This window comes from Puma concolor, chromosome C1, assembly GCF_028749965.1.
Source record: "Puma concolor isolate L17-30 chromosome C1, mPumCon1.1.hap2, whole genome shotgun sequence".
Classification (NCBI taxonomy): Eukaryota; Metazoa; Chordata; class Mammalia; order Carnivora; family Felidae; genus Puma; species Puma concolor.
Genome location: NC_141674.1, coordinates 179,025,250 through 179,039,339, shown reverse-complemented (window position 1 = coordinate 179,039,339; position 14,090 = coordinate 179,025,250). Strand labels below are relative to the sequence as shown.

Sequence of the window (14,090 nt, the reverse complement as noted above, 5' to 3'; positions counted from 1 at the left end):
GCTGTTGAACAAGTTAAATAAATAAATTAGATTGCCTAAAAACTGTGTCAAAGATTAAAATAGCAGAGCATTCCACCAGGTTAAATATCAAGAGCATCTAAAAGACAAGTTTCTTAAGTCTACCAGAGTTGATAAGCATTCAGCATGACATCTGATTAACAAAACTTGGACTTTAATATGTCATAGTTGAGACCCTGTTTATTTAACCAGTAAGTAACTTCATAAATACATCCTTTAGTTCCTATATAACTATTAGTAGTATTTCACAAAAAAACCTAAACTTTCTGTATTTTAACATATTTTCCCTGAATTAGTTTGAAAAACCTATATTTCTAAGCTAACAAGTGGAGATAAAATCAATCTTGTTTAGTCAGACTAGAATAAAATACTTATTCAAATGCTTGTATAAATATTATTTTAAATAAAATTATATATAAACTAGTATAGTAATTAACTTTTATTATATGAATTACGAAAAAAGTTAAATTGTATAAATCTATTCGCTATAAAATATATAATACAACGTAGAATAAAAGGTCTCATTGTTAAAAACTATTTAAAAAGATGGGAGAGCATGACTTAAGCCAGAAAATTAATATATTACTATAACCTTAAAGAAGAGTTTTGTAAATAGGTTACAGTCAATCATATACTGTAAGCTAATCTTCTTAAGAGACTCTAAGTAACTCAGTAAGACAAAGTCGAACCACTGACTATGGGAAGTTATTTATATAACTGGATTCCTCACAGGTAAATGATATGATTGTCAATTAAAAAAAAAAAGTCTCAAGTATTATTCATCTCTTCAACCCTGAAAACATCAACACTTAAAGAAAGATGATTTCCTCACTTAGGAGGTAAGAAAACTGTCCTGTAAGTAAATAACTTGCATTAATTCTAAATAAAGAAATTTTTATGACTCAATATTTTAATTAAAATTGTTCTCAATGAATCAATTAAAATTAAAAGCTAGATTTCACCTTTTTAACTATTAATAAAAATTCAGAGAATACAGTAGCTTTGTCAATATAAAATTAAAACACTGATTTAAAGTAATATTGGTTTTCCACTGATAAAGATGTGCCCCAATTATACCATGAAAAAATTATAGTCCTAATTTCCATTACTAACCAATAGACATAGAAATAACTGACATCCCAGAGATGACATTTACTTCAATAAATTTTGATAAAATTATTTTCTTATAGTTTCAATGTTAATCTAAAAATTAAGTGTGCTGATTTAATATCTAATGTTTTAAATAGCAATTCAATTTGTACACGAGACTTATAAGAAATATATACTAAAGAACACATTTCTCAGCAGAAAAAAGTTAAGACAATTCCTGATCTTAAATCACTGTATCTGTATCAAACCTAAATCCTCATTTTTCAAGAAGTTATACATGAAGAAATATGAGGACTGCTGAACAAACTTAAATTATTAACCTACTACTAACTATTCAATTATTTAAAATCAATCAGCACCTTTAAAAGGAAGCTTTATAATTAACAAAACTGTACAGCCAGTGAAACTATCAGAAGGTACTGGTAAAGTTGTGGTGACTGACTTCACTGGTGAATTACTGTGGCCAACACTGGCAATCTTACCACTCAAAAGAGTATCTACTTCAAACTGATGAACATTAACAGGTAGCAAGTGTTTTTCTTTGGAGTTATTTTAATATGGATGTCATGAATGGAACTAGAAAATTAGAAGTCCTATATAAAATGAATTCTGAGGAGGAGGAAGGGCTCATGCTTTTCAGCAAGTCACATCTTTCTCAAGCTTTGTTCAGTCTGCTCATCTGTAAACTGGGAATAATAATCATCTTCTTAAGTGTTTATGATTAACAACTGTAATTAACATGTTTTAGATAATACTCACAATTTTTCATTAGTAAAATAACATAATGGATGTGACTTTTTAAAGGAAATCAAATATACAAATGCAAAAGACTACCATTCATTTTCCTCCAAAATAAAAAGACCAAAAAATTATGACCACACATAAAAATAATTCTAGGGGCGCCTGGGTGGCGCAGTCGGTTAAGCGTCCGACTTCAACCAGGTCACGATCTCACGGTCCGTGAGTTCGAGCCCCGCGTTGGGCTCTGGGCTGATGGCTCAGAGCCTGGAGCCTGTTTCCGATTCTGTGTCTCCCTCTCTCTCTGCCCCTCGCCTGTTCATGCTCTGTCTCTCTAAAAAAAATAATTCTAATATTTATATGGCTAAAAATGCATAAATAAATAATGCATTTGTTTTCAATACAATTTTCCACTTCTAGTTTTAAGGATTATTAGCATTAAAAACAATTGATTATCTAGATGGGTACAGGCAGTCTCCAACTTTCAAATAGGTTATGCTCCAAACAGCATGCTTAGAACTCATTTTCCCATTAAAAAAAAAGCCGTACATAATAGTTATTTCTCAGATTATCCTCAAAGGCTAAATATATTAATCAACAATGTTTTCTAGGTGAAAAATCAACACACTGACTTCAACCAAACCTATCTACCTTTATAAATTATTTCTCTGGGAAAATGAATTCCACCGTAACATCTCCTTCCCACCTGCATGGAGATGAGATAGTTTACTTAAGGCAACACTAAACAAGAAAATTTCTTTTGAAAAAAAAAAAAAAAAAAACCTCTCTGGACACCTTTCTAGGTGACCTGAAAAGGTTAATAGAAGTTTTGAATCACTTCATTCTAGGGATGAAAAGAGAAATCATTATGCCTTCAGACTGAGACTTTTTCCATTGCCTGCACATACACAGCACTAAGCATTTATCAAGTTGGGAACTGCCTATATTACAATCATCAACTTAAAAAAAAAAAAAGATTAGCATTAAAATCATTTTAAAGATTAGCATTAAAATAATGGTAATTGTTACTCTTTTATATAATTATGGGCAGAAAATTTTCTGATTATGTTTCCTGGCTTCATAATCAGTAGATTTAAGTTACTTTTAATTTCATATAAACACAGCAACATGTTTATAAAGCACAAAAATTTTAAACAGTACTAAAAAGGTATAAAATACTGCTTTCATTTCAAATTCCAAAATAATTCCTCATACTTTTATCAACAGATCTCCCTACCATCTCTTTGACAACTTCATTCTCAGATATACCAAAACAATGCTTCAGAAGGCAACATAATCAAGAGTACTTTGCACAGACAGTTTACGAACACTAAAAATAAAATAATCTTTACTCCAAGACACAGCTAATAAGAAATGATTTATTTCCTCCCCTGCACAAAGAAACATGTTTTGATAATTCAAAAAAAATTCCTAACACCATTTCCAACATGAACCTAAAATCTCTATAAGGTCAGCTGAGTTAATAGAATCAAGAACCTCGTAGTGAAAAGACAAGAATCCTGAACTGTTGGCAGTGCTTCACAGCATGCCAGGAAACTCTGAAGGAGTTTAAATACTTATACCTTCAAATGACTTAACACTCTTGGATATTTTCAGGAGATATCTAAGACAAATCATCTAGTCCCCAAAGAAAATAAAAGAAAAATAAATAAAAATACATATATACATACAAATAAACTTTCAAGGTAGATGTTGGAATTCTTTGGTCTACCTCAACCTAAGCCTATGGTCTGGAAAAAGCCAATGTGTTACAGTAGTGTTTACAGTTTTATACTGGTTTTTACCTAACTCTTAGTAGTTTAAAATACCGTTTACCTCTTTGGGAAACATGCTATCTTTTAAATCTTTAAGAAATCAGACAAATAGGAGGAACATATTAATGAAGAGAAATAGTAAACAAATAGGCAAAACCAGGAAAATCAAAATAAACATGCTCATTCAACCAAATCAAGGCATTAATCTCCAAAGTGTTCTTTAGTTTTTAAATATTTTGAAGGAAATGAAAATAGTCAAAAGCCTAGGTATTAATATGTCTGAAGAGAGGAGAGAGACAGACAATGGGGATATGTGAATCTAAGGAATACATGCTGTCTGAAGCCTTCTCATTTTATGTCATCTAAATCACCTTGTAGGAAAGAAACAGAGACCATATTGAAAATGCCTGCAAGACAGGCATATGAATTGGAGATCAATTTAAGCTGTGACAAGACAGAGTGTGCTCTATTCAAACTGAATGCAATCTCCAGATAATTGTAAACTGGAAACATCCATGCCTACACCATAGAGCAATTTCAAAGAAAGTCTACCCTTAGCCCGTGTATTATAGAACCTATGTGCACCATGTTCTTCAAACAATTGATGTTTATAAATCTCCCCCCTTATTTTTTTTAGTTACACAGGAAGCACTGGCCTTCAAAGATGCAATTTTGTTTTAAAAGAAAAATCACCATATAGCATAGCAAATCACCATTAAAGGTTTGGCAGAAATTTTTTACTTTTTAAAAAGATCTTTGTCTAGCATGACACCATCTGATGTTGTTTGAAGAGTTAATCTTAACATATCCATACACTCTTTCAACCTGGGATCAGACGTTCGCAATCCTGTAGATTTGAGTGCCTGTTTTTAAAAAAATAAGAGTTTGTAAATACATAGTGCAAATAATGTATATGCTTATTCCAACTACAAGTTTTTATTCCTGTATATAAAAACTTCTACCCAGAACCTGAATATGTATATGGGCATTTTAGGGTCACTATTACCCACTTTCTGGACAAGTTTCTCATTGTTTCTTTCATTTTCTTTCACTGATTACCTTGAAATGAGCATGATGAAAATTTGAAAACATAATAAGAGAAACAGTGTCAGTCAGAATCTACAGGTCAGATGATCTTTAAGACTACATTTCAATATTCCTGTATTATGGATTCAGTATTACTGATTTTCAAAAAGTTTAAAATAGAAGAATACAAAAACTTACTGTAATAAATTTATGAACAGGTATTTTCTCTTGTCCTTCTGCAATTGTATAGAACAGCAAATCTTCCAAGCTAGGTAACAGACCCTGTTTTATTTTACTAAAGGGGAAAAAAGAAAACAAAATTAGTCCTTGTGAGAACATTCTAATGGATTTTAGGTATATCATTATTAAATCATCATTGAATCAAACTACATCTGAGCTGATCTCATCAAGACTGTCCTGAGAAATGCTAATTTACCAAAACTCCAACCAGTATTACTGAAACCACACTGAAAAAGTAAAAAATGATTTATTAACGAATATAAATATTTTTAATCTCAGGTTTTAAAATCCTGATTACCATTTCTGGTACTACTAATGCCTACACATCTGTTATGGTGATACCTTCCTGTACAGCCTAATACAACCCCAATCCTAATTATAGAGCTCAGCCAATGTTCAGGCAAGAGTCAACACTTTATTCTGTGTTCTTTAAATATGATGACTATATTTATGTATTACTAGAATAGTTACCCTGATTGTAAAATCTGGGGGAGACAGCAATTACATACTGGACAGTATGTATACCAGTTTTTGAGTCCTAGCTGTAATACTTACTAGCTGAGTCACCTTGGATAAATTAAAGAACCTTTCTATGGTTCAGTTTCCTCATCTGAGAGGAGATAATAGCATCTACCTCACCAGATTGTTGTGAGGATCAGCTGACTTGGTACATTCAATACATTTAGAATGCTGACTGGCAGAGAATAAGGACTCAACTGATGGTAGTTGTAGTTAATATTTCTAAAGTGATCTTGGCTTACATATACAGACCAAATGCCACAAAAATCAAAGATTGTTAGAATAAAAATTTTTTTTACCATAAAAGGACACTATAATCTTAATAAACTAGTATAAGGTGCTGTAACTAACCACACATTTAAACAAGAAAGGAATTTTTTTCCTATTCACTGAAAAGCTTTCAACTAAACAAATTATAATGAACTTATTTAATGCTTTTTTTTTAGCTCTGAAACCACAATAACATATTTCAATATTCTGAACATCAATGACTATCATAAGTATTACAGTGATGTTATAAGACTTACAGATCTAAGGTAAACAAATCCCCTCCCCATCTATCAGTATTTTTTAAAACAGGAAGGGGAAATACATACAGTGTCTATTTGTATGTGTGTTTGTGTGTGTGTCTGTGTGTGTAAAATATTCTGGAAAAGACTTTATATTTCAAGAAAGTAAGAGAAAAAATTAAAGAGAAAGAAAGGATGGAATACTCGTTCTCTTAATTTCAGAATAATTTTGGACTAGCCATAGGTTTCATGGGAAAATTGTACACATTATTTTTATAAAATAAACTTACAGAACATAGGTCTGTATAAAATTGTGTTTTTATACTGTTAAAAAGAGTTTTCTAGATATTCTATCTAAATATTTCCTGAATTACCCAAAGATTACTTAATAGTCCTATACGTCAGTAAAACCACATGTATTTATTTCCTAATATAATTACTTTCCAATTACTAGTGGGTCCATATATTTCTATCTTAAAAGACAACAGAATATAGAGCTGGTTCACAGAACATGAACAGCTATACTCGCACACATAAAATTTCTCCTAAAGGAAACATTAGTATTGGTATTAATATCATTTATACTTGCTTTCAAAGCTGTTACACCAACTTTTCGTTTTTAAAGTAAACCTTAAAATGTATCAATTTCATGCTAAAGTCTTTAAAAACTAACACATAAGATTACCACAATTTAAAGACATATCCTGGAAAAATAAATTTATATATATATATATATATATATATATATATATATATATATATATATAAAATGAAACAGGGTTCAAATAGTTCAAGAAGTTTCCCAAGACTGCACCGTGGCAGAGATGGATTTAGAACCCATTTCTCTGAATCCAGAGTCCATATTTTTCACCACTACAGTATGCTGGCTCTCAAACTTACTACCTAGTTATTATTCTCATAAGGTACAATTTTTCTAGGCCTTACTCTGATCCAAAATCATTAAACAGCATTCAACAATACTGATGACTTAATATTTAAAGAAAAAGTGAGTCAGCCATCAAAACATCAGTGGAAAATAACATACCAATTATTTACATAAAATGGTTTGTCAAATAAACTTTAGATAGTGGTAGTTTGTCACTTTAAAAAACTGCAGAATAAGCTTTCTATGTATTTACCACACCAGTAAATGGTATTTGCTTTGCCTAAAAGCTAAGTAAATAGCATAAAATATACACTTCTTTACCTTATGGTACAGAGCACAAAAAAATTTAAATGACTATGTTATTGTCAGAGCTAGCAAAAAAAAGTAAATATTTACTTGCTTTTGGACAAGAGACTAATTTTTATCCATTGAGGAGAGATTTAAGTCATCTCTAAAAAATATGCTCACAGAATAAATGGGCCAAAATTGATAAAAAGAATACTACCTATCTCAGCATTTAAAATCTCAGACTCTGATCTGAGAAGGTGTTAGCTTCAACACTCTGGTGAACAAATAAATGAAAAGATTCTCTCCAACTTTCAAACAGGTAGAAATTACTCCAAAGATCTTTCTTGTTATTACCCCCTTTTCTCCCCCCAAATTTAATATGGATTTGTGGCAACACGTCACAGTAATGTATTTTGCTATGAAAATTTTAAAGCTAAAAACTATATTTTAAGCATATAGTACAGGAGATCCTTGAGGAGTATTTAAATTTTAATGACAAAAAAAACACTAGATTGTAGGAGGCTTTCAAATCATTACAACTACTGAGAAACCCAAGTGAACCCTCCAGATTCCCTGGGGAAAAATATAAAATGGTCATGACACTCAGCAACTAAAATAGAACACATATAGAAGATTAGTAAATCCAGATAAATCCTTGTTTCATACTTTTTTTTTTTAAATAGTTTTTTTTTTTTTTTTTTTTTTAATTTTTTTTTTCAACATTTATTTATTTTTGGGACAGAGAGAGACAGAGCATGAATGGGGGAGGGGCAGAGAGAGAGGGAGACACAGAATCGGAAACAGGCTCCAGGCTCTGAGCCATCAGCCCAGAGCCCGACGCGGGGCTCGAACTCACGGACCGCGAGATCGTGACCTGGCTGAAGTCGGACGCTTAACCGACTGCGCCACCCAGGCGCCCCAGTTTCATACTTTTTTATTCCTTCCATTTTCCCTCACTTCCTTTCTAATTATGGTCCTTAAGATCCTTTCACCATCATTTTGTGACTTCATTTACCCATTCCTTCCTCTATTTTACCCTCACAAAATACCTGCCTAAAACACAGAAATCATTGTTTAAGAAAACAAAAAAAAATGCCATATATTTAACTGGCATCTAGGACATGTACAGCATTATGTTAGTTGTTGCTTACAGTCTAAATTGAAAAAAGAAGACGTACATAATGAGTAATTACAAGAAAGGGACAATGAGATACACTCTGAAAAATTGCTTCACTATGGACTAATAAGGTAAAGCTTTTTTAGAAGACATGGAATTTGAGCTACACTTGAAAGATGGGTAGGAGTTGAAAACATGGCAACAGAAAGGGATTCCCAGCAAAGGAAACAGAATGACCAAGACAATGAAGGTAAGCATTCACTGGGTGTTTACAAGGAACAGCAAACTGCGAGAGCATAAGATATATGAATTAGGGTGGCTGTTTCTATTTATGAGCTGTTAAAATACCCAATTTTCACGGCTGAGAGAGATCTATATAAATTAAACAATAAATGAGGAGACCACCTCCTAAAAATTTACATATGGTGTTTAAATTCAGGGCCAATTTCTGCAACATAAAAAGAGGTACTTTGTTTATTGATCAACCAGTTACCCAATACCAAAGGACAATTTAAGCTCCTCCGTCTGGTATTCAGTTCTCTATACATGGCTTTGTACTATCTATTCTTAACTTATCACTTTTAATTAACTAGATTCATGAATCTGTAAATAAATCCTGCTATCTTACCTTTATTTTTTAATCCATGTAAGTCTTCTGTTTATAATCCTCGTTTTCCTAATCTTTTAAGGTATCAAATCATCATTTCAATCATTATACAGGGCTTTCCCCAACCAGATTTTCTATACTCTTTTTAGCACTCCCTGGCTGTATCACTAAGTTTTGTACTTTTCTTATACAGCCTATGTAAAGATGAATAAAATAAGGATGCTGTCTAGGAGAGCCAAGACTATGGCAAGTACTAGGATATAAGTGTAAAAAATGTATTAGGAAGGGGTGCCTGGGTTAAGCATCCAACTTTGGCTCAGGTCATGATCTCACTGTTCATGGGTTCAAGCCCCACGTCAGGCTCTGTGCTGACAGTTCAGAGCCTGGAGCCTGCTTCAGATTCTGTCTCTCTCTCTCTCTGTCCCTCCCCTGCTCATCCTCTGTCTCTCTCTCTCTCTGTCTCAAAAATAAACATTAAAAAAAATTTTTTTTAAATAAAAAATAAATAAAAGTATTAGGAAGTACAAAGTAAGCATTCAACTGTGCCTTGACAGGTGGGAGAAATTAAGGAAGTATACCATAATTAGGAGCAACACTGCAAACTCTCCCTCATAGTTTAAAATCTTAGAAGTTAAAAAACTCTAGTATCAAATGAAAGGTGGAAAAGGAAAATCATCAAGTCTTTAAGAACTGCAAAATGAGAAGGAAAAAAATTGAAACGAATTATATTTAGTCTTATCTTGTTAAATAATATTTCATATTACCTGACTTCTCCAAACTATAAACCTTCAAGGCTGGCATATTACCTTCCTTAATATTTTTTTGCAGGGGTCAAGCCCATGGAACTCAAACACCTAGTATAGCATGGTAAACCTATCAGAAAGTCAGAAACTTTTTTTCCCCAACTACGTTTAAAAAAAAAAAAAGCTCCACTAACAATACAAAAGAACACTTTGATGTTTTTACTTATTTCATTTTAAAACAATGATCTTTAAAAAAAATTGTTTTTAAATTGGTTTATCATTCTGAATTTAAAGTGAGCTGGCTGACAGTTAAGTTGAGACTCACAGAGAACAGTGGTATTTATCAGAGGGGAGAGGGGTTGGGAGGTGGGGGCCAAAAAGGGAGAAAGGATTAAGAAATACAAACTTCTAGTTCTAAAATAAGCTATTAGGATGTAATATATAGCATAGGGAACACCATCAGTAATATTTATCAACACCATATGGTGACAGGTGGTAACTAGCCTTAATGTAATCAGTTCCCAATGCATATAAATGTGGACTCCCTATGTTGTACACATGGAACCCATATAATATGGTATGCTAATTACACTTCAATAAAAATTAATTAGGGGCGCCTGGGTGGCTCAGTCGGTTAAGCGGCCGACTTCAGCCAGGTCACGATCTCGCTGTCCGTGAGTTCGAGCCCCGCGTCGGGCTCTGTGCTGACAGCTCGGAGCCTGGAGCCTGTTTCAGATTCTGTGTCTCCCTCTCTCTGTGACCCTCCCCCATTCATGCTCTGTCTCTCTCTGTCTCAAAAATAAATAAACGTTAAAAAAAAAAATTAAAAAAAAAAAAAAATTAATTAAATAAGCATATGGGGTTGAAAGTTCAACTGATGGGGGCTGACCATATACATCATAAGTCTGACAAAGTGATGAATTCTGCTTATTCTCCAAGTCATTCTGCCCCAAGTCTAATTATTGGTGAAATTTAAAAATAAAACATTACACAGTTTAAGGCTTTACTGTTAAGAAAGGATCTCCTGCTATCTTAAAACCCTATGTGCTAAAGTAAGGTTTACAGGGAAGGACGGAGTCTCAAAGTCAAGCAACATGTCTAATGTCACACAATTCTTAAGTGGTTGTGCCAGAATTAGCCCTGGAAAACTGGTCTTTAGTTTCTATATACTTCATGGTATACCATACCAATTGTGCTCAATTATTAGCCCTCCATTTTAGGAGGAATACCTAGAATTCGTTCAGAATAATTAAAGGTTAAGACTCCTTATATTTGAAGAATTTCTAACCAAAATGCTAATAGGGAAATTACTTATGTTAGAGAACTAAACTGTTGTTCCACCTTGTTAAATCCTATAAAAAGTGAGGATGAGATTATGTTAAATTAGGGTTGCTGTTCTAATTGGATTTTACTGAAATTTATTCAAGAACATACCAAAGTAAGAAGCACAAAAGCTAGTGGCTGAGCTATCCATCATCAGCTGATGGCAAACTGTCCACATGTACAACTTCAGAAGTCCAGCCCAGGGGGCGGCCTGCTTGCCTTTGAGGGGAGGATGAGGACCTGGTCAGACCAAGTCCCTGATGTCCAGCTCTGTTAGTCCACCTATCCCTTCGGTCAAGTATCCTTTAATACATCAATCTAGTTGTAAAAATAGATACAGTGAATTCTGTTAACCACTTTAATACCATACTAGAGATGATGTCTTTGAAGTAACTAAAATATATAGGTTAATGAAAGGGAGACTTCAGCTACACAAAAACAAAAGAGCTCTGAAAATGGAAGGTGCTATGTTCCAAGGCAGTGAACTCTAGTCAAGGAAGTATTCACTCAGAGATGAGTAACAACTTGCAGGAGTATAACAGAAGAGAAAAAAAATCAACTAGGGAGATGGGTTTTTAAGGTCTCTTCCAATATTGTACCTAGAAAGTAATCAATTCAGTACAGTATTTTATTAATCTAATGGTAGATGAAAAGACAAAATAAATCCTAATATTTATGAACTTCAGTCATTTAGTTAGGTCAGTTAGTATATGTGGCCAAAGTTATAAAATACGTACCATGAAGTGGAATTAGATGTCTTTAAAGTCACTTTCAACTCCAATTTTCAGTTTTTGAGCTGCTAAAATAGACGGTCCTCCTAAATTCCCCTACTAAAGACTATGAACTTTACTCACTCAGGACCTACATATACACAGAAGACCTATATACACACATTTTATACCTAAAGTCTAACTATCTTAAGTTCTTTAAAAAAAAAAGAGACTCAAAGAGTAGTTAATGCTACTGAACCATACCCTTAAAGATAGTTAAGATAAAAAATTTTGTTATGTGTATTTTTACTGCAATTTTTTTAAAAGCTGAGGAGAACTGGGTCTAGAAGGGGAGAGTAAGAGAAAATAGCCAAAGTGGAGACAGGAAGAACAGAACAAGATGTAGCAACAGATACAAGATACAAAAATCCACAAAGGAGCAAACTCATTCAAAGTGGAACTAATCATAATATGAGGGAACACATTACACAACTAAATACAGTTTAGTACAGGGGCCACTAACAGCAAACTAGAGCAGTGCCACCTGTGTTTGTAAATAAAGTTTTATTGCAAAACAGCTGTCCCTATGCATTTACCAACCATCCCTGACAGCTTTGCTAATAACAGCTAATTTGAATAGTATTAACCCAGACCAGATAGCCTGTGAAGCCAAAAATATGTACTATTTGACCCTTCAGAGAGAAAAAGTTTGCCAACACTTGCCTGCGAACATCACTATAGTAATGCTCCCTTATGGTAAAATCCGAGATGGAACAAGAAACATTAAACTCTTCATTATATTTTACTGTGGCAAAAAATATGCAACATTTTCTAAGGAGATTTACACTAAGAATAGTTTACAAAAAGTTTGATGTTTGCAAATAGTGAATATAACTGGATAATGCTGAGAAGAGCTGTACAAATCCATGTACACTTTTTTTAACTTTTTAATGTAATGGTACTTCCTGTTATATGTACCAGAAACAGTATATTAGAATAGCAGACTAGTAGAGTAGATATTTACAATTTTAAAATTAACAGATGTGGTTCCTCTAATAATGGAAGTTATAAATGCAGATGTCCCTTGAGCAACAAGCGTTTGAACCATGTGGGTACACTTACATGTGGCTTTTTCTCAATAAATACAGTATAGTACTATAATATATTTTCTTTTCCTTGTGATTTTAATAACATTTTCTCTCCTCTTGCTCACTTTATTGTAAGAATATAGTCTGTAATACATATAACATACAAAATATGTATTGACTGTTTGTTATTGGTGAGGCTTCCAGTCAACAGTAGGCTATCAGTAGTTAAGTTTTGGGGAAGTAACCTAATTTTTGACTGTGAGAAGAGGCTGGCACCCCTAACATCCACATTATTCAAGGGTCAATTGTACTCATAACGAGAAATCTTAAAATTAACTCTAAAGAGGCAGAGAAAAAAATGTCCATTCTCACAAACCACAACTGCTGATATCATTTCAGTTTGTTTTCCTCAAAATACTTTTTCCAAGCATGTTTTAAAAGCTTAAGGAAAAAAAAAAAAGCTTAAGGATCACTTGAGATCATACTGCACAGAAATTTTATATTCTAACTTTTGGCCTAATATTTTCTTACATCTCCCAAAAGTGTCTGTATACATTTTAAATGACTGAATAAGAGACTCTCATATGTATGTATGTATCATAATTTACTCAACCATTCCACTAATGTTGAACACAAGTTTTTTTTTCCATTCTTCTCTAATATGTAGGGTACTGTACCAAAAGTATTAATGAATAAATCTTCCTACAACTCAAGTTTGTTAGCCTAGACTCCTAAAAATGTACGAATATATTTAAAGTTTCACACAGTTTTAAAACTGTTCTTAAAAAGCCTGTACTCTTGGGGTGCCTGGATGGCTCAGTCAGTTAGGCATCCAACTCTTTATTTTAGCTCAGGTCATGATCTCATGGTTGTGAGATCGAGCCTCACATCAAGTCTCCGTGATGAGCTGCAGAGCCTGCTTGGATTCTCTCTCTCTCTGTCTCTTAAGAACTCCCACCAAGAATCTTAAGGAAGTGCCTATGTCACTCACACCTTCATGAAGATGCCCATTTAAAAATCTTTAGAGGCCTGTAGTAGAAATTAACAGGCAAAAAAACAAAAAAAAACCCACCCACACACATATACATATATTCAAATCTTAAAATCTACCAAGTTAATGTTCACTATATTAATAATGTTACATACAAACCAGAGAATACTCCCCAAAGGAAGCCAAGAAAACACATTATCATGCTTCTACTGTGTTGTAAGTGGCCAGAAAAGTAAAAGTAACAAGTACAGTAATTAGTTATATGCACCATGTTTCATAAGCAAAGCAATTTTATACCTGAGTAGGAAGATTCCAGGATAAAATCCTAAGTATCTCTACCTGAAAGCTATTTACCTCAGAGATATCAATAATTAGTAATTATTTTTATAAATATATCTGTTC

The 14,090-nt window shown here is 33.0% G+C and overlaps 1 protein-coding gene across 8 annotated transcripts in view; it reads right to left on the bottom strand.

Annotated features, from left to right (window-relative positions):
- The window catches only part of GLS (glutaminase), an 83,537-nt gene that overhangs the window by 63,930 nt on the left and 5,517 nt on the right, over nucleotides 1-14,090 (bottom strand). For all 8 annotated transcript variants that reach the window (XM_086719147.1, XM_086719148.1, XM_086719149.1 and 5 more), the window contains exons 2-3: nucleotides 4,866-4,962; nucleotides 4,383-4,504 (exon numbers count right to left, since the gene is read on the bottom strand). In XM_086719147.1, the coding sequence (XP_086575273.1) occupies nucleotides 4,383-4,504; nucleotides 4,866-4,962 (219 nt within the window). The remainder of the gene's footprint in view (nucleotides 1-4,382; nucleotides 4,505-4,865; nucleotides 4,963-14,090) is intronic.